Source organism: Berghia stephanieae, chromosome 2, assembly GCF_034508935.2.
Source record: "Berghia stephanieae isolate SIO BIC M18660-M18661 chromosome 2, UCSD_Bste_1.3, whole genome shotgun sequence".
In the NCBI taxonomy this organism is placed as follows: Eukaryota; Metazoa; Mollusca; class Gastropoda; order Nudibranchia; family Aeolidiidae; genus Berghia; species Berghia stephanieae.
In genome coordinates, this window is record NC_088361.1 from 60086013 (window position 1) to 60108294 (window position 22282).

General features: G+C 33.8%; 2 protein-coding genes across 3 annotated transcripts in view; one reads left to right on the forward strand and one right to left on the reverse strand.

Annotated features, from left to right (window-relative positions):
* Positions 1–8179, reverse strand: part of LOC144965262 (uncharacterized) — a 35899-nt gene extending 27720 nt beyond the window's left edge. Inside the window, exons 1-4 of one of the 2 annotated variants that reach the window (XM_078900413.1) lie at positions 7962–8179; positions 5146–5236; positions 2353–2440; positions 148–244 (exon numbers count right to left, since the gene is read on the reverse strand). In XM_078900413.1, the coding sequence (XP_078756539.1) occupies positions 148–244; positions 2353–2440; positions 5146–5236; positions 7962–8064 (379 nt within the window). In that variant the 5' untranslated portion in view covers positions 8065–8179. The remainder of the gene's footprint in view (positions 1–147; positions 245–2352; positions 2441–5145; positions 5237–7961) is intronic. The other variant, XM_078900412.1, reaches the window with a different exon arrangement.
* A 1777-nt stretch (positions 8180–9956) lies between these two features.
* The window catches only part of LOC144965263 (leucine-rich repeat serine/threonine-protein kinase 1-like), a gene marked incomplete in the record, with an annotated part of 51772 nt that continues 39446 nt past the window's right edge, over positions 9957–22282 (forward strand). The window contains 8 exon segments of the mRNA XM_078900414.1: positions 9957–10185; positions 14632–14861; positions 16558–16729; positions 17963–18139; positions 18472–18614; positions 19573–19835; positions 20810–20934; positions 21833–21996. Coding sequence (XP_078756540.1) covers positions 10167–10185; positions 14632–14861; positions 16558–16729; positions 17963–18139; positions 18472–18614; positions 19573–19835; positions 20810–20934; positions 21833–21996 — 1293 coding nt within the window.

The following is a 22282-nucleotide window of genomic DNA, read 5'->3' on the forward strand; positions in this document are numbered from 1 at the left end:
TTTTTTTAAAATCTTGATGCAATTAACAGACTGCTTTAAACAAACATTTTATGCACGATACGAGACTAGGCACTTCTAAATCTAAAACCATTTTGGAATAAATTACAATTCATATTGCTGATAAAATCTATTTAGAAATGTGCACACCTTTATCTAAATTATATACTTTCACGCCACCATTAACACCACAGACCATCTGGTTACGACGAGGATTTATGGCCATACAATATACAGGTACCATCAGCTGAAACAGAAAGATGAATGAAATAAGTGTGATGAAGTTTCTATTTGGAATTTGAATTGCATTAAGCTCTGAATTATTAGACTCTTGGTCTTTTCACCTTGAAGCAACTGAATCCCTAGGCATAAACAAAGTATTAAGACCTTATTGTGAGCAAAATATGAAATGCTTTAGGAAAAGTTATTCCAGTCTTTATGAATTAATTACTTTTACGGTAAGGAAATATTTTTTTTTGGAAAAAGATACATTTCCTCAATTAATTCGGGTGTGATTAAGTTCCTAAAAGGCAGCGACTTGCATTAAATGTAACTGACAGGCTAATTGTATTTATGAAATAGAGTACAGAAACAATAAAAAAAGGTAGAAAAGCTTTGAACAGGTGCGCATAGGATTGATTCATTCCATAATATAAGAACTGAGAATGGCGGTACTATTCTAGTAATTGGCTAGGACACACTTAATGAATAAAGAAGAAAAGATTGCCTCCCTCAGCAATGAGACCAGCCCGAATGAGGAAGAAGAATGGTGACATACTACTTTGAACTTTATAAAGAACAAAAGAAAAAGAAATAAAAGCGTTTGGCAAGACCTGACATTAACTGAGCTGGTTGCCCCAAAATAAGAGAAGTTTGATTAAGCTTTTGCTGACGTATGAATATGATAAACTAAGAGGAGTAGTAAGCACTAATACAGTATAATTGGATCAATATACAGGAATTCCTATTTGAAAATATTTTGGGAGAATAAATAGGATAGTGAAACCCAATGAGCATAAAGTAAAACGTTGGAATACTTTATTCAAATGTGAATATCTAATCTGTATTATTTACGTTTCACATAGAGAGAGTAAAAAGAGTGCAAATGCCACTGTTTTAAACGTCAGTAGTTGAACTTAGGTGTTACTACTTCCAGCTTTTGGTGTAATGATTATTTTAGCAATTAGTCATAGTTATTCTCAATGCACTGTAGAAATCATATTTGCTCACAACAAAAGGGTGGTATGTCTAAGTCTTAAAATGCACTCAAACTGTTCTTTGTATAATATTATTTATCATTAATCCAGTAGGTATATCAAAATGTTATTGTAACCATATTTACACAGGATGTTACATGATTCTGACTAAAGAGGTTATTAAATTCATGACGCACTGCCTGGTCGAATGATTTTAAAGTATTTTGTCAACCCAAAACAAAACAGTTAAGAACGTAGTTTTCTCAGCCTTAATTAGCAACAAATGGTATATTTAGTTCGTGAAGCTCAAGAAATAAAATGAAGTTGGTCCAATCACCACTCTTGGCTGCAGAATTATGAATAAGGTAAATGACTTGAGCATATTTCAAAGGTTTTGTCATGCTTGGTGAGTGTTATCCCCTAGCAGATCACACGGAACTAAATTTCCATTCCATACATAACAAGTAACCTTATTTGGCATTAGCACTCCCACAATATATGTCATTGCCTGTATCAGTGTACAAGTTCACATTGAGTCGAGAAGAATAATATATGAACAGTGTCTTATTTACAAACACCTCGTCAAAGACAGAGTTTTTATTTTATTATTATCTTTAAAATATTTATTATGGTCACTTATCCTATTGATGACAATTCTAAAAAGTTTGACTTTATTTGTTTTTTTTTACAAGATCAGACACTGTCATCAACTCTGCATGTAAAGAGGAACTTATCAACTTTTTGGTTGCTTATATTCATCAACACTTCTTGGAGCATTGAAGTATCCCAAAGCACTTTACAAGGGTCCCTCGCCAAAAGCAACACTTAACATATAGAACAAGACATGACGCCTGTTAAGTGATATTACAATTTCATTTTGACAGAGACACTGCTGTTAAATGCTAGGTACTCGTTTAACACCTGAGCATGGTTAGAGGACGAGAGTAAAGAGCCTTTTCCAGTGATTCAACTTTGTATCGCTCAAAGCAAGACCTAAACCAGGGACTTACCAGTTCCAAGGCGATTGCCATACCACTTGATAACAAAGTTGCACACGTATATAGTGACTGACAACTATCAATGTACACAAGCATTATTATAATTTGAACATATTAACCCCTCTCTTATTTGTATAATCTTGGTTGATAATATTTCTTACATTTATGACATCCACAACACCACCTCCTGTACCCCATGCAACGATCTGAGCATCATTTGCAGACGACAGCAGTACCTTGGCATCCGCCCTGACATTAAAAAAAAAGACAACAAATAACACCAAACAAAATAAATAATATACAAATAAATAAATAAGCATAAAAATAAATAAATAAATAAATAAATAAATAAATAAATAAATAAATAAATAAATAAATAAATAAATAAATAAATAAATAAAGATAAATATATATAAATAAATGAATAAATAAATAGACAGATACAGAAATAAATAGATAAATAAATAAACTAATAAATAAATAAATATAGATAAATAAATAATGAATAAATAAATAAATAAATAAATAAATAAATAAATAAATAAATAAATAAATAAATAAATAAATAAATGAATGAATGAACAGTGAAGATGGATAAACAAATTCAAAAACTTTAGTATTCGTGAATAATGCACACTTCTAATGGAAATGCAGAGGGGGTGAGTTTTTATTTGGTTTCGTAACATGTACAATAAGAATTCAGAAGCCTATCACTCAACCACCTTTTCAGGTGACTACAAAAAAACAACAACCTTGTAGCAATCCAAAGCATTGCGTCTAAGTATCAGTTACATTCACCCTACCTTCAAATTATCACCAAAAAAAAAACAATCAGGTCACCTGTATATCCAAAGGTCAGTGTTTTGGATAAACATGCGACTCAGTCTTTTTTGTAGCAAACCACTCTCATGTATACATTTGAGTTTAAAATAAACACGAGTTATACGAAACAACATTAATAAAAGTACCCATTAAAAAAAAAGAAACAAACAAACCAAACAACAAAAATCTCTTGATAAGGTTATAATCTTAGTCAAATGATTGTTAGGGTGAATCAATGATGAATATTACCTAAAATGAAGAAAATGTTCGATGGTGCTTACTTTATTTGCTGGTTTAATACGGATAATTGCTAATTTACGGCTTTTGTATTTTTATTATTATTATTATTATTATTATTATTATTATTATTATTATTATTATTATTATTATTATTATTATTATTATTATTATTATTTTTATAATAATAATAATAATAATAATAATAATAATAATAATAATAATAATAATAATAATGATAATAATAATAATGATAATAATAATAATAATAATAATAATAATAATAATAATAATAATAATAATAATAATAATAATAATAATAATAATAATTTAACAATAATAATAATTATAATAATAATAATTTAACAATAATAATAATTATAATAATAATAATAATAATAATAATAATAATAATAATAATAATAATAATAATATAATTATTATTATTATTATTATTATTATTATTATTATTATTATTATTATTATTATTATTATTATTATTATTATTATCATTATTATTATCGTCATTATTATCATTATTACTATTGTTATATTATTATTATTATAATTATCATCATGGTATTTTGTAAAATTTATTTTTTGTTTGTTTTCTTTCATAAAAAAAAATAATCAAGCTTTAAGCCGCAGCATTTCCATATTACCCACTATTTCAGAGACCCTTTAGTATGCTGCTAACACGTGTATTTAAAAAAATAAAGAAATAAATTCAGATTTCCAACAGGAAGTAAATAGACAGAAAGCCATTGTAAGCAAACAAAAAAAGGACTGAAAAGTAAACAAACGAACTAACAAAAGTTGTATGACGATTTTTTTCACTCCATGACGTAGTATAATGCATATTGGACGGTAGAAATTGGAGGCACCATAATTTAGTTTAATGTAGTAATGGTAAAAAACCATTCATGATTTTTAATATCTTTTTCCTTTCATTTCTGTTTTTAGAGCAGATGAGGGTCTCCTTATTCCCAAAGTTTTAAAATGGTTGCCTGTATAAACACTTCCTTTATAAATTGGATTATCGTTTTGCTTTCTTTCACTAAAGTCTGAATTATTTTAAGGTTTTTAAAATGCTCTGTAAAATTGTGAAAAATGTAGGGAGTGATATTAATTTGGGGGTAAGCATTACTACGCCATGTCAGTGTGAATCTGCAAAATTAATAAATAAACAATATGGATTTATCTTTCTCATTCATCTTCTTAAAAGCAATTTTTTAGGTAAACATAGTTTATCCTTAGGGGGGAAATTATCTTTGATGAACAACTTTGGATTGCTGGAAGAAAAGCTCCCCTAAGAACGAGGTGATTTGATCATCAATTTAATGTTCCATTTCATAGTTTTCTTAAATTATTAATCAGGACATTTTTCTGACGAATAAATTGTGGTCTTTCCTTTCTTTACTTTTTTATTTATCTGTTATTAGCCAAGTACTCATTTTACACCTGGATATGGTGAGGGAATGTGTGCATAGATCCTTTTCCAACGACTCCACTTGCACTGCTCACATCAGGACTCAAGCCGAGTATGATACAAGACCTCAAGAAATATGAAAAAAATATAATTACAAGGGGCATGACGTCCTTCAGGTTAAGTGTAGTTGTTGGATTGGGACCCCATGTAAAGCACTTCAAGCGCATTTAGTAGATAATTCTTTTTAAATAAAAAAAAAAATGAAAATTAACAAAGATTAAGTTATGATGATAAGAATTATGATAGACGTATTGTCAAGAGATAAAAATATCTCGATCTATATCTGATAGACTTTGCAATAAGTTAATCATTGTATTGGGTTTATACTGCTCTTGCTGAAAATCAAGCTATTTTAAACATTGAGTTGTATTCTATTGATTAAAAATTACAATTTCAATTCACTAACCAAAATAAAAAGTCAGTAACCCATCCTTTATGCTCATAAAATGTCTGCACTAAATTGCCATTTTCAGCTTCAAATGACTTGACAATGCCATCTGAAAAAATAAAATAAAATATTTAGAACTAAATGGATATAATCCAGGCAATGAATTTAACTACATTCCCTACCCCACGCAAAAATACACTTAAAAAAAGATACAACTGTTCGCTTTGAAATTAGAGTGCATATCAAGTTAATCAACCTATATAGATAAATACAATTTTTGAACACTTTTTAAAAATGTTACTACTTCACAACAGGGGTTCCTGATAGATCAGTTGGATTAGCACTCGTTCATGCACAAAGGGACTGATATAGATCCCGGGTGAAGTCCAGATTTTTTTCTGACCTCCCTATCCATCCAGCATTAATTGGGTAGCTGTGTCTATTAGATCTGGCAGAAAGTACTTTGCAATAGACTAGCATCCTACAAAAGGATAGGGCTGCGGCTATTCTGACCCGAGTCTGGATAGTCTCCTGTGGCTATACAGATTCAAATTCCAATGCGCATGCATAAGCAACAGATTATTCAGACTCGGTCTGTTTTTTTTTTTTTTAAATCTTGATTATTGATAAATATATAAAATTGAAGCAACTGAAAATAACAGTAATGGTATTGTAACTACAGTAGTCAAAACCCGCTTTACTTGACGAGGAAGAGAAAATCATAGATCAAGTGGAAGTCCGGTTAGAAATTAAAAAGAACAAAAAATCAAAGTAAAGGTGAGCTAAAGGAAAAGCTTTTCTAACAACATAACAAGAAAAAAAATATTGTGATGGTGTCAGACAGGTAAACAGTCTATCTACAGACCGAAGTACGGGTATGAGCTCTGCTGAGTCAGTGTGATGTGGGCAAAACATAATTTCTTCTGAACTCTTCTTCTATTTCTATAATATTAGTTCCACCCCCTACCCACTGCCCGCCCCCTGCCTCCTGTCCCTTGTGTTTGCTCACGCACATTTGACTTTGAGTCCGAATAGTCATGTGAGACAATTTCAGACTCGAGTCCGAATTGCCACTTCGAAAGGGTAGCAAGCAATTGTTATTGTCCATTTCACGATATTTCACGACAAAGGCTGGTGTTGGTCCTCCCAACTTTAAAGATGTGAAAAGTTATTTTCACCAGGCACAGTTTTCAGAGACAATTTATTTTTAATTTCTATTTCTCTAGTCTAGGCTAGTCTAATAGATGGAAAAGGCTATTCGGACCCGAGTCTGAATTGCTTCCCGTGGCAATTCGGACCCCGAGTCTGAATTGCCTCCCATGGCAATTCGGACCCAGAGTGTGAAGTGCCTCCTGTGACAATTCGGTCTTCGTAAACACACACACACACACACACACACTCATGAGTATCTCTAAGTCATTAAAAACAGAATAATCACACACACACACACACACATGTCACACACACACACACACACACTCCCCCCCCCCCCCCCCCCCCCAAACAACCATTTCCACAACCTAAGAGCCGGCGGCTTTTTCTCTTTGATCTTGTATCACCATGTTCTCCCCTGCGTCCAGCGCCTCGGTCGTTTGTGGGTTGTGGAGATGTATGGTTACCCCCATCGTCTACTTGAGAAGTCGCTGGTTACTCCCCAATCCCATTACCATTTGATCATTAATTTTCTCTCCGTATTCAACCAGTGCTTATTTTATTAATAGGCACCTAGTCCAGTATTATCTAATAATATTATTATTAGACGGTACTCTGCACCTACCCCAGTGGCGGGGCTCTATTGCATGGTTTGCCGCCAAGAATCGCCTCTATTTTTATATTTAGAAATAAAACAGCATTTTTTAATTTAAAAAGAACTAGATACTGCCTTTTGTCAAAGCCTGACCCATGCTGCCGTTTAAATAAAACGCTCAAAGCCCAAAGTCATATTATTTTCCTTTCCCCCCACTTTTTCGCGGCCGCAAATGGCAAAATATATAATGTAGATATGTCATGCATGTATCTTTTGCAACATGCTCATGGCAAATAAAATAAATCTTTCAACACAAAGACACTCTTTTATCTATGCGAGGGCAAATTGATTGTTAACGTTAACAATAGCGACTACAATTGTAATCTCCCAAAGACCACGAATATTTAGATTGTTTTTGTTTTTTAAGTCGCTTGCAACACATTTAGGTCATATCAGCGCCAGTAAAAAGGGAGAAATTGGATAGTAAAAAGTTCTAGAATTACAATTAAAAAGTACCCAAGAAAAAGTAAGACAAAGGGGAATAATAGATCACCGCTTTTGAAGGTTAGTCATCTTCGGGAGTTCTAAAACGTGACTTGCTCGCTCACTCGCCCTCCTACAGACTGACAACTTACAACTTACAACTGAGAACACAGACTTGGAGGGTCCTGTATTCTCTATGACTATGACTGAGAACGAGCACCTTCCCCCCACCCTACAACGCTTCACTTTCGACCCATCGTCCACTTCCGACACATCCTGTGATTGCGCAGGCGCATTGTGGCAAGAGTCTGAATTGCCACGAGAAGCAATTCAGACTCGGGTCCGAATTGCCACTTCGCTAATAGATATATACTAAAACTAAAACACTGTTTTTGTAACTCTAGACTCTAGAGTTTTAGCGCGAAATGCTTGTTGGTGTTGTGCTAAAAATTGACCCTAATTTCTTTCGATGCTATCATGAATTACATTTGTTGAAATATTGATTTCTCTAAAATAGCCAAGAAATAACATAAACCTAACTCTAACTCAAACTCAAAGTTGAAGTGTAGTGGCACTGCCACTGGCAGTCAGTGTAGCTTATTACCTTCACATCCGATTAGAATCTCCCGTCTGATGGAGTTATATCCAATTGCTGTAATACTTCTTGTGTGAGTATCCCTCACGGAATACTGTTTTTCCATCGCCATTGTTTAGCAAACTTTCGATGTTTTATCCTAACATATTATAAACTTTACTTGTTTTCGGACTATCTAGATACTCATAGAAGACGCCATTTTTGATTTCATAGCAACGAATGTAAACAAGGGATTTCCGGTTTCATCTTTTACACTGTTCTCCTTATACATATTTCGTAATTTTAATAGCTTTTTGTGAAGCCAAATTATGTTCTCAGATTGTTTGGTGTTACAATTAGTTGACTAAACCTTCATCATTCCGTCGTTGCCGTCGTCGTCGTCGTCGTCATCATCATCATCATCATCATTTCCACCACCACCACCACCATCATCATCATCATCATCGTCGTCGTCGTCGTCGCCCTCGTCGTCGTCGTCGTAGTCATCATCATCATCATCATCATCGTCATGCTTAACGGTACGGTAACAAACGTCAACCGATGTTAAGCGCGGTCAGTGGCCGGATCGGTGACAGTGATCGTGAAAAATTCTGATCTTGGCGTTGTGTCATTTGTTAAGGCGTCTGATATGTGAATGAGTATCTGGCTATAGGCAGTGAGGGATATTGTAAGATCGTTGTTACAGTAGAACGCCTAACAGGCGATTAATACTGTACGAAATTGAAATATGGTTCCATATGACCTGCTGGGGAGATAAATAAAATATCGTGAAGCGCATTAAGTATGGTAAATCATTGCTTATGCTCTATTTAACTATTCATATCATTTTATTTTAATTTGCCATCATCATCATCATCGTCATCATCATCATCATCATCATCATCATCATCATCATCATCATCATCATCATCATCATCATCATTATCCATAACATTTTGTTATTTTATTAATTTAAAAACAAGTCATCGTTTTTTTTTTCAAAGAAATGTAAAAATATGTATTATAAGACAGTGTAAGCAGAGGACTTTCTCTGGTTCAAGATTATACAAGAGAAGGTTAAATAATTATTCTATGTCTATCTTTTCCAAGGAATTTACCCAATTCGTTTAATTCTATGATCCTCCCATAGTGGGCAGGGAGGTACTTGCTGTGTCTTCTATCCCCTATATCTGTTTTCCAACTTGCTTTCTGTCTTTGTCCTGGAAAGAGCTTACTTGGTTTTGTCCTGGCCCTGGCCTGAGTCCTAGGTGGGAGGGAAACAGTCAAATGCATAGTTATTGTTTTGGGAGTTGATATTTTTTTCCTTGTAAATCATCTCTCTGTTATGTATTATTATGTTGTTATTTTTAATGTATAATGTAAGCATTTGAGTGTATTCCTCTTTGTTGGATTTTGTGCTTGTGTCCGGATGAGACTTATAGGTGATCTCAAACTAAGTACATTGATGGTTTGCTCTTGGAATCTGCATCTGATCCCTATTTGTTCCCAGTTCCCCTTTGTCTTCCTTTCTCTTGGGTGCTTTAATTGTAATTCTAGAACTTTTTACTCTCCCATTTTCTTCCTTTTTACTGGCGCTGATATAACCTAAATGTGTTGCAAGTGCCGTAAAACCCTTAAAAAAAAAACAACAAACATTCTATGATCTTTTCATAAGTACTAAGATATCTTCCTTCATTCCCGAAGAAATGGGATTTCCCTAAGGTCTCTTTGGAATCTAAAAATAGATCAAGTAACAAACTATGATTACAATTCTGGCGGATATCTATCTCCGATTCTGGTGTGCCTCAGTGGTTACATTTTGATTGCAGTAATTCTTAGATATTTTATTAATCTTTTAATCAACAGACATACCATGACTAGCTTTTATATCTATTTATATTATGTTTGATTGCTGGTGCAAAAAAAAAAAATATAATTCATTCATTAAACACGATATCGAAACTCAAATAACCACAAACGAGTACACCTGCGTTGTGCGATACCAATAAATCTTTTCCAGGAAGTAAAGCTGTTGTATTTGTCAATTGTTGTCGTTTGTATCACGAAGCAGGAGTGTAGTGTGGAGTGTAATTCGGAGTCTTGTCAAATGCAATGAGCAATGCCAGAAAGCACAACTCTTAGCTCGTTGTGTTTCACTGTAATGAAGTTGACGTCATCAGGTGTTCATTTTTCCAATATGCAATTTAGTATATAAAATACAGCAATTTTCATACTATGGAGACCCAAAACGAAGGTTAGTTAGTTTTGCATGTCTTCTTATGAATGGGTCCCAAGCCCAAGCCTAAAGACATTCTACATCTACTAAAGTGAACTTTCTTTTGTGCTTTAACTTTAATTTTAGACAATACTTCATTACTCTAGCTTTAGGTCTACATTTTGACAATTATATTATCAAGTGCTTATTCGCAGTACTGTGAATGGCCACCGTGGAACCACTATTCGCAGAAGTAGAAGCGCTCTCCCGTCTCTGAAAATTAGTTTTTGTCCCCTCAATGATCATTGAACACAATACTATTTTCTGTTCAAAATGGCGTGTTGTCGAATGGCTTGATGTTGAATGAGTGTGACTGAGAATTGAGATTTTGAACGTTTCAACTTTTCCTTCAAGTCTGAAACTTGGCAAGATCGTGTTTTGTTTTGCTTTTGTTACCCCAATCCAATCCACGAAAATTTCCCTGTCCCCACCTCTCTGACTTGATCATTCGTTCAAATTTGAAATCTATCAGCTTATACTGTCAGATTACTTTAATGAGAATACTAGAGTATTGTTATTGTATTATTATTTACAGTTATTATAGTTATTGTATTATTTACAGTTAGTTAAATACATTTTATAAAATTTCAGGAATCTCTCTCTCTCTCTCTCTCTCTCTCTCTCTCTCTCTCTCTCTCTCTCACACACACTCTCGCCGTTGCTCATGACTCATATTTCAGTGCTCCTGTAAATAGTATAAGTTACCACCAATACAATCTACTACTACAGCCACCACCTTATCATCATTATTACTACTACAGCAACCTCCACATCGTTATCAAAACTATAGCAACCACCACCACCTTTACATCATCATCCTCCTCGTCATTATCGCTACCACTGCTACTACTACTACAACCACAACTATCACATCATCATCATTACTACCACTACTACAGCTACCACATCGTTATCAAAACTACAGCAATCACCAACACCATTACATCATCATCATTATCCTTATAGTCATCAGACACATTGTCAACGAAACGCAAAGTAATAGTAATAGTTTTTTTTTAAAGTGATAAAAAACTTAATAATAATAATGATAATAATAATGTAGTAGTTTATTTTGACACTTAATTGTGGAACCTGGGGCCTCACAAAAAAGAACTTAGTGAGTTTCGATTCATACCACTGCAAACAATTACGTTGCGTAATCGGAATCGATTGGCCAGAGACAATTGCAAATACTGATCTCTATGAAAAAACCATGGTACAACGCCTAAGTACAATAATAAAAGAACAGCAATGGAGGCTATTTGGTCACATCTTACGTCGAGAAAATAACATCCCAACCCAAACTGCAATGACAGAATATTTCCTTCATGGCAGCAAATTATGTAGGGAGACCACCACCATCAATAGTAACTACCCTGAACCAGGATCTCTCTACATATCAGAAATTTCTGGATTCAGATGAGGTCGAATTAATCCCTGAAGAACTAAGAAATACTGCAGTGCCCTCCGTACTAAAGTCACAAAAGATCTTGACAGCCTCAAAACTCTGGCCCAGGACCGAGACCAATGGAAACAATTAACAACATGGATGGAGAGAGCAGCTATACTTATCGACCATGACTGAATCACACAATTCTCAGCTAGGGTCATTTGGACTGCAAAGCTTACGACTAGTTTATTTATGTTTTGCACCCAATCCTCTATACAATAAAGCTCTAGGCTCGTAGGCTACTACCATAAATACAGAACAAACCCGCATTTGCAGTACTACTGCAAATACCTAACTGAATTGAATGAATATCTACTCCTACTACTGTGAGTAACGAATACGAACGCTATCTACTATTCGCAGTACTATTGCGTAATAGAGGAAATCATTATTCGCAGTACTGCTGCGAATAGAGGTGGCCTTATATTATTGTCATTATCAAATAAGGTAGACCTATTTATCTAGAATGCACTGTCGACGACAGAGACAGTTATTATAAAACGAAATTAAAGGCACTGTGTAAGTTGTAAGCACAATGGTGTCCAGCCCCAACCACTGCCAGATATTTTAAAGTCTCGTGTAACTGAAGTTACCTTAGTTTTCCTGGTAATCAAAAGATTATCGGTCAATTTTTAGCACAATGCATATGTATTTTAGTTTTTTGTTTTGTTTTGTTTTTGTTAATGATGCTGGAAACTGGTCAAATTACTATTGAAATAGCTGTCGTTATCCATAGACCAGTCTGTCAATAATCACCGGTCGTTATTGTCAGACCCTTGCCAGATAAATTATATACAAAATGTCACACTAGTCATGAAAAAATGCCATTGGAAATTTGCTTACCAAATCAGTTGAATTCAAGTGATTATATTAAACAACACCAACAAAAAAGTAAGGAAATTTAAGATGCCAAATCCATTTTTTTTCATCAATAAAATATAAGTTTTCAAGTTTTTGGAACTGAGAACTGGCATTTCAGCATTATTTTTTTTTCACATCAGTTAGATAATCTTTAATCAGCAAATTAGTTGATGGTCCATCTATCAATAAAAATTTCATTATCTACCTATTAATTTTATCAGTTTACTTTTGTTCATTTTAACCATTATTTCGGGGACATTTATGGTAGTCAGGGGTTGGATTATTTTGATAATGAATCCTCAGTGTTGTCTGTTTCTAAATACTCTCCGGCAACCTACTATTAATTTTTTTATTTTCATCATATTAAATATAATTTATTATAACACTTGCACAAAACTAGATCCAATGATATGTATCCAAATCTGAGAGGAACAAAACAATGGAGCAAAATTTCTACTCCAAAACTCCATGATTTTATAAAATTTAAGGAATTTGTTTTTTATCTGAATCTCCTCTAATTTTCATTTATTTATTTTGCTTTAATTATTTGCTCTGTTTTAAAAAAAATATTTTTCATTATGATATTATTCCCGAATAATACTTTCTGTTTCTGAGCAAGGGTTTTTGATTTTATTTTTTTTTCTCTTGTAATCCGATTCTCTGCTCTATTTCTGAGGGAGACATATTTTTCCTTCTTTGTCTTTATTTTCATTCATTTATTTATTAGTAAGTTTATTTACTTATTTATTTATTTTGCTCAACATGTTTGTTCTGTTGGTTTTATTTTCGTTGTTGTTATTTGTTTATTTTTGATTTTTGGATGGAAGATTTGCTGTTTATGAATGAGATTTTCTTTTAATTTTATTTTCCCTTTTTTTAAAGGCTATAAATGAAAATTTATTTGTACTGTTTCTGAGCTAGATATTCTCTCTCTCTTCTCTCTCTCTCTCTCTCTCTCTCTCTCTCTCTCTCTCTCTCTCTCTCTCTCTCTCTTTCTTTCTGTCTCTCTTTCTTTCTTTCTATCTTATTCTTTTCTTGGATTAATCATTCTGTTTTTTAGCGACAATATCTATTCCTTTCTCCCTTTTTTTGTTTGGTTTAGCTTTGATTATATATTAGGTCTGTTTCTGAGCAGGCATTTAAATAAAAAAAAAAAATCTCCTCTGATCATTTGTTCTGTGTTTTATGGGCAAGATTTATTTATTTATTATAGTTTGTACCTTTTTGCTGATTCTGAATATTTGTTCTGTTTCTGAGCGAGAAATTAATTTCCCTTTTTAAAAAAAATCTTGCCTTGATTATCTAATATTTTTTTGTTTCTGAGCCAGATTTTTAAAATGTACTTATAAAAATTATTTACTAATTAACAAAGGGTGGCGGTGTGATATTACCATTTGCAACATCTCGTAGAAAGCAAATATAGTGGGGAAAAAAAAAAGAGGGTGGGATGTTTATCATTTATGATATTCTCTAGAAAGTAAAAAAAAAGAAGGGGGGGGGGGGGGGGTTGTCACAGATGGGAATCAACAGCTGGAATCTTACCTATTCGGCTACACTATCCATGTAAATAATACCGCATATCATGTATACATTGTAGCCTACCACCTCTTGACTGATACGTTATTTGGGTACGTTTAATACTTTTAATGATGTTTTATTAAGATAACTTATTTCTTTTCACGTCTCTATGTATGCACGATGGAAGTTTTTTTTAATAGACCGAAGTTTCAAAAAGGCATTTGATAATAATTACAGGCCATTATTTTCATATCATTTTCAAATCTTTACTGTCAGTGGAGGGTGTAACACTCCCCCCCCCCTTTTCCTGGGGGGGGGGGGGATTTATATTGTCAGTTTATATACATGGAGATCCACTATTTTGTTTGTCTAGTGCTTTTTGAAGCGGCAGAGTTCTCCCCTAAACTCCCTCTTATTTTTCATTCTTTTTACTTTATAAGAAACTATTCTGATGCATTGGACTCATGACTTCCATTTGATTGAAGTACAATGGAGTGATATTTAGTTCAATAATGCCAGCTTTAAACTGGTCTCAAACTTTAAAGAATTTATGAATATTGCATCAAAGAACTCATTTCTCGTTCTTATTTCTTCAGGTGATGCGGACAAATGGAAAAAAGACATTAAGGATGCTTTTGATTCAGGGAATATTGACTCTTTAAATACCCTGTTAAGTGGTTACCCTCAACAGCCCAATGGTGAATTAGAGGAATATCTTAAAAAAGAAACATGGATCTTCACCTCTTTGTGCTATCTGGGTGCAGACAAAATAGTTGAGCGTATTCTTAGAATTTTTGCCTTGGATGTAAACTCGTCTCATGATGGAGTAAGAATTCTTTTATGATATATTTAAGTTTGTTACAATTTGTTGTGCATTTTTCATTTTTTGCAAGAGATGTTTATCATGTTTTATAGAGCCAGGTTTTAAAAATTGTTCTTGTATCCTTAACAGATAAGCAACACATGTCTGGTACAGAACTAATGGTGCAAAGGTCATGTGAGACAGTTTCAATAAAGTTTCTCTTCAAATTTTATTTCCTGTGTGGATCATTAGATAGTAATTAATCAATGAATATTTAGACTTTATACATGGATTTTCAGGTTACAAACACATACACACACAGAGACACACATAAGCGCACACACACATACACACTTGAGTTGCATCATTGTTACTACTCCTTTGGAGGAAACGGTTTGTCTGCAATCATATCCTTGATGAGAGTGATAATGGTTTGAAAGAAATTCTGCCTTGCCAATAAAGGCTTGATTCCATTTTAGAAGATTTAAAAAAAAAATACAGTCAAGATTAATTTTTTTAGTGATATTGCGGTATCTGTTTTAAAAGCATGATCTTTGGAAATCAAGCAGACATTGCCTATCAGTTAATGTGCTTATGAGTAGATTCCAATTTTCATGCTAATCAATGCCCTTTTACAGTAAAAACCCTGAATAGCAACATAGAAATTCCTGGTCCGATGAAACTGCTAGCTGTTCTACCAATGAAATTTGTCCTCAATGGAAATTCTTGATTTTCAGCCAATGATATCCCATTCTTGTACGACATATAGGTAATGAAAACGCTTACTCTTTGACCAATGATATCCCTTACTCACACGACATGTAGCCAACACAACAGCCAGAGTCGGATGACGATGAAGAAGCAGTACCACTTGTTACAGGAAAGGAAGTGAAGATGACCTGGACAAACTACATGGGTTAAAAAAAAATGACCTGGATAAACTACAGAAGGAAAATTGAATTTCAACCTCCCCACCCCCTCTCTTTTTTTTTTTTTGGACAACCCCTCTGTAACAACAACCCTCTATAATGACATTTTTTTCCAGTCCTGACGATGTCGTTATAGAGAGGTTGAACTGTTTCAAGTTACACAAGTTGTAAAACAATGGGGCAGCTTTTGGGGACATACCACAACAGAGACAGTATGGTACAGGCGCAAACTTTGTTTTCTTACCTCCAATCATATACAGACTCAACTTTTGTCATCAATGTGACGATTGATGTGTTCTTTATAGCCCTCTCATCCACAATCCTACTTCCTGCATTGTGTTAGCATTACCACGTATGGTTACAATTTTATTTTGACCCTCTCATCCCTAGCCCTTGCCCCATACCATGTTACTGGCTGCCAATCTTGCGAATTGTGATCTCTGTAGATTATTTGACTGACATGCATCGTTCATTTCAACAATGTTAAGCAACAGAATAAGTATATGTAAGCAAAGTTGAAGAAATCACACATACTATATTAATGTCTACCAATTAAAAAAAAAAATTATGTTTTTTTTTTTTTCCAATACTGGTCAGTGATTGAATTTGCTTATAAATAGAGTGCTTTTGGGTATGTATGCTTGTTGTATTTAGTTACATTTTATAATACCTATGTTCACAGTTTGAGAATGCTTATTCGTAAAGCTTTGGATTTTTCTAATGAAAATAAAATAACAGGGAAGTGGTTTTGAAGTCTAAGTTGTTTTTTACTGTCTATTAAAAAAAAAAAGATGACAGGAATTCAGCGGGCAAGTCAGGCTGGCCATGCCCGTGTTGTGGAACTGTTATTAGATCATGGGGCAAAGCCTAAAGAGACTGTATGGGATGAGAACTCAGAGTTTTACCTAGCCACAATCTATGGTCACGACGATGTCATCAAGGTTCTTTTACAAACCAAATCAGGTTAGTTCAATAAAAGTAATTCACTTGATTTAGATCCTTTATTTGTTATTAGAGTAAATGGTTTTCATGCGACCCAGTATCAGCAATTTCTCTCTCTCTCCCTCTCTCTCTCTCTGTCTCTATTTCTCTCTCTCTCTCTCTCTCTCTCTCTCTCTCTCTCTTTCTCTCTCTCTCTCTCTCTCTCTCTCTCTCTCTCTCTCTCTCGTTCTCTGTATCTCACACTAATCTCTTTTTGGTATATTATATCAGGGTAATAACTCAAGGTTTTTATAAAATTCCTTTATCAATGATTTATAGTGAACTGCCGTGTTTTTAGGAATCAAACAAAGCTAACGGAATTCACATTTGTCGAACATAAAAAGCACATTATTTTTTATATGATGGAGATAAAAATAAAGGGAGTAAATCTGACTCATGTATGAACAACACAAACGACGTTTCGGCCTTTGGCCTTTTTCAAGTAAACATAAAATACATATATATTTATATTAGATTGTCATAATAGTATAGGTGAAAATATGTGTGTGTGTGTGTGTGTGTGTGTGTGTGTGTGTGTGTGTGTGCAATGGAAGAGAGAGAGAGAGAGAGAGAGAGAGAGAGAGAGAGAGAGAGAGAGGGAGAGAGGGAGAGAGAGAGAGAGAGATTTAAATTTTAAAAAGAAATCTGATAATTAAAAAACACAAAACAAACTATATTCTTCTGAAATAATAAAGAAAGAAAACTTAGCTTAAAATTTCTCATAGAATCACTTGAACAAAAACTAAAGTTGTCGAAATGAGTGGATACAATCTTGTCTTATATAGTATCGAGTGTAGTATACTTTTATGATGCATTTTACATTGTCAGACTTATATAAGTTTTTTCTTGCACTGCCTTTGTATAATATTTGATTTGATGTTTTAAGCTGCTAAAAGTTCTTTTTGTTTTGGCATGTTTGCTTTATTCATTTTAAAATGAAAGATGGCACCAAGAGAGAAGTTATTTTCGTAATTAATGTGAAGGAATTGAAGTTATCACAATTGGAATGTAGCAGGAACAAGAATTGATTGATGCCATGTGTCGCTTAACATGCCAATACACTTTGATAAGCACAAGTGAGTTCATACATTTTAGCTAGACAGTTTTGTTTAAGATTTCTAGGAATTGCTTAAAAATAACTTTTGTTATTGAATCCCACTGCTCTAATAGTATATTGTCTTTATTTCGGAATTATTTCTAATTTTGTCCATCCAGATCTTATTTTTGACATAGAGGTGACCTATTGCTTGTTTCATGCTGCATGTAAGGGAGGGCATTTAAATGTTGTTCATCGTTGGCTGAACCCAGGCATAGATGTCAACAGAGTTATTTCATATGTACCCAACCTTGATGAATGTGAGCTCCAGTATCCATTATTTGCTGCATGTCAAGGTAAGGTGCCACTTTTTAAAATTTGACTTTTAAACTGACTCGTTTTTCTTTTCTTATATTATCAAAGCCATAAGTTTGCATGTATATTTGAGGGGCAGAGTGGCACATTGGTTTGGTCTTTGCATTGTACCCAGACAGTATTAAGTTTGGACTCCCCATTGTGCTGCTTAGTCTTGAGCAAGTCATCTCATCCTAGTAAGTTTGGATTAGACCCTAATGACAAGTGTCCCCTTCAAGATGAATAAAAGGAAATTTATTTATTTGTATTAATTTCCTTTGTTTTTTAATTTTTTGAAAAATATTAATTGTTGATCTTGAACTCTTCTGAACAGGTGGTCACTATGAAATTGCATCATTTCTCATTAGTGATTTAAATGCAAGAGTAACAAAAGAAATTTGTGATTCATTCCCGGAGGTGGCTTGTCAACTAATCAGAGACCTATTTTTGACTTCCTGTCACAACAGAGAGCAAATCGTAAGTTTTTGATACTCTTCTGTCACGTATGTCAAATTTTATTAAATTTTGACCATTCTGTTAAAACTATGGGTTGCTTTTATATTATAGGTGTTATCAATAAAAGTGTGGTACGCTTCACTCACTGAAAACAGAAATCTTTAATCAACAGTTGAGAATCGTTCAGAAATACCATTTATCTCGTCTGATAATAACATTTAAATCTCTAGTTATTAAGGTCAGCATGCTAACCATTCAGACAACGACATATGATCTTCTAAAGCTTGTTAATCCCTGTGCAAATCAATGCAAAACAGTAAGATGAGGAAGTCCTAATTTTGTTTATTGCGTTGAGGATTGTTTGCTGGCTCATTGATATTTCATGGTTAGGTGACAAGTTCTTTTCTTCATTGCATTTACTTTCACCCATTTTAAGAAGTTCCTGCTACTGCATGAATAGGTAAAACAGTTCAGTTTTTTAAATAAAATGAAAACTTAAAATGTCATTTTCCAAATATCAGACTTGGATCAAGCTGTAATTTATTTAGCTCTAAAATTGAAGTTAAATTCGAAGACAAATGATATTTTACAATATTTATAAATATACCTACGCAATTATTTTTGCGTGCAATCATTGTTCTTTAAAATTTTTGTTTTATGAGAGAAATATAAAATTTTTAGCTGGATATAATGAGTCCGATTTCATAGTGTTCAAACATGTTTGAACATCTTTTTCTGTCTTCTATTACAAATTAAAATTGAGTTCTACCCCTTTTTTTTAGATAAGAATTATTAATGATTATTCAAATTCAAGATTGTCATTTTGTCATTGTCATTGCCACACGAACCCACTCAATATTTTAGTCTTATTTTACATTTTTGACTTCGATCTTTCTATTTTTGATTTTGGTTTTCTGTAAAAAGGATTTTTAAATAAATTATTTTTCAACTACAAAAAAAAATTGTCCTGTCTTCCCAGTTTTTAATGTCTGATCTGGGGATAGACTATGTGGTATCCACATGGTTTAGAGAACAAGATTTGTCATCAGATAATGGAAATGGACGGCCAGACAGCTTCTCAGATGTCAACGAGACTAAAATTGATTTGTCCAAAAACAGATTATCTTCTCTGCCATCTGAGTTGATTTGGCATTTGCCATCCCTTGTTGATTTAAATTTATCCCACAACCCTTTGATGGAATTACCTTACCCACAAGATCTCATTGTTTCACACAAAAATAGGTGAGTCTGGTTAACTTAGTATCATTTCTTATTGGTGTTTTTATATGTTCTAAAATTCGTTAAGGGTTATATCCATTAGTTCAATTATTATTCTAGGCTGGTGGATGGCACTCATTTTAGGGCCGGAGGGGGGGGGGGGCGTTGGCTGACCTGGGTTGATATATTCTTCATCAGCCTTGCTCTCTCTCTCTCTCTCTCTCTCTCTCTCTCTCTCTCTCTCTCTCTCTCTCTCTCTCTCTCTCTCTCTCTCTCTCTCCCCCTCTCTCCTAAATTAATTTGTCAATTCCATTTGGCTCTCTTTATCTTGAATGAGATCAGTTGCTTTCGCCTGGACCCAGTCTGGAATTTTTTACTGAAAGAGAATTAGTACTATTACTACTACTACTACTACTACTACTCCTACTACTACTCCTCCTCCTCCTCCTCCTCCTCCTACTACTACTACTACTACTACTACTATTACTACTACTACTACTATTACTACTACTACTACTACTACTACTACTACTACTACTACTACTACTACTACTACTACTACCACTACTACTACTACTACTACTACTACTACTACTACTACTACTACTACTACTACTACTACTACTACTACAACTACTTCTACAACTATTTCTACTACTACTACTACTACTACTACTACTGCTGCCACTACTTCTACTACTACTACTACTACTACTACTACTACAACTACTTCTACAACTATTTCTACTACTACTACTACTACTACTACTACTACTACTACTACTACTACTACTACTGCTGCCACTACTTCTACTACTACTACTACTACTACTACTACTACTACTACTACTACTACTACTACTACTACTACTACTACTACTACTACTACTACTACTACTACTACTACTACTACTACTACTTCTACTACTACCGCTACTTCTACTATTACTTATATACCCAAATGCCTAATGCTTCTGAAATGCAATTTCTCTTTTCAGTGTGACGAGTCTGATGCTATCTCATTGCCAGTTAACAAGATTACATCTCTACATTTTCCTTCTGCCTAATTTAGAAAAATTAGATGCATCTCACAACCAGATTGAATGTCTACTTGAAGAGAAGGGTAAGATTTGGATTTAGAATAGAATAATATAAACTATACCTTTGGTGATTCAATTTTCAGTGGAATCACACTTTAATTAAAAAGGTTTAAACATTATGCTCATCCTATTGGGTTTAAAAAAACCCCAACTTATTTAGATTTATTTGCACAAATGCTAAGTTAATTGTTATATATGAACAAGAAATAATATGCTCAGTTATAATATTTCATTGTCCCTTTTCTCTGTTCTCAAATCTTTTTGATGTTATTAATTTAAAAACCTCATAAATGCCTTCAATAAATAGAAATGTATTTACGGGAAGTATTGTGCAATATTGATCTTGATCGGTACTCTACTGTACCAAATAGGTGCCCCCCCCCCCTGTCTATTTTTTTCATAAGGTTATTTTCACCCCTCCCCCCTCCCCTTTCTATTGAATTTTAGTTCGTGAAATGTGCCGATAAAAATGATACAGTCTATGCTGTTGCTGTTATTTTACTAGCAGTATATTTGATTGAAAGAAAAACATGTATACATCACATCTCGCCTGGCCTAAATTAGGAAATGTCCAAAATGCACCCCCCCTCCCCCCCTCCCTTCTATGGATTGGTCAAATTGCCCGCCCCCCCCGCCCCCCCACCATCTTTGGTCAAATTGTACCCCCCCCCCCTTCTTTGGTCAAAGTGCGAACCCCCCCCTTTTTATTTGATTTTCTAGAGTATATGTTTATTGCCTCAAATCCTCCATTTTGTGAAATAGGTGATACTGCCCCCTTCAGCTATCAGTGAATTACTTTTGCCCTGTTTATTTTTAGGTGTTATAAAATTTCTGACTTATTGGAAAAATTATGGCCAATTTACCATTCTTGTATCGAGGGCTTGCTACACGTAACATGCTTTCATTTTTATTCTTATTCAGATTCTGCAGCACCTTGGAAATGCCGTCAGCTAAAAATTTTGAACCTGTCCCACAATTGTCTGTCTAGTCTGCCTTCATCATTACAAGAGTGTGTTAATATGGAGAGTCTGAATGTCAGCAACAATGCTTTAACTAGTCTTTGCTCCCCTTGGCAGTGCCCATTGGTATTTATTTTTAAAATTGTCATGACAATATAGATCATCATCATCATCATAATCATCATCATCATCATCATCATCATCATCATCATCATCATCATCATCATCATCATCATTGTGATCTTCCTTTGAGAATTGTCTACACTAGTTCCGTGATCATGATATTTCGTCATAGTAAAAATAAAAACAAACTCGAAGCATGGTAAAAATTTGTTCATAGCATTGCTTTAATGTTAAAAAAAAACAAACCAGGATTTCATTTATACAACAGATTATCACTTGTCATAGAGGA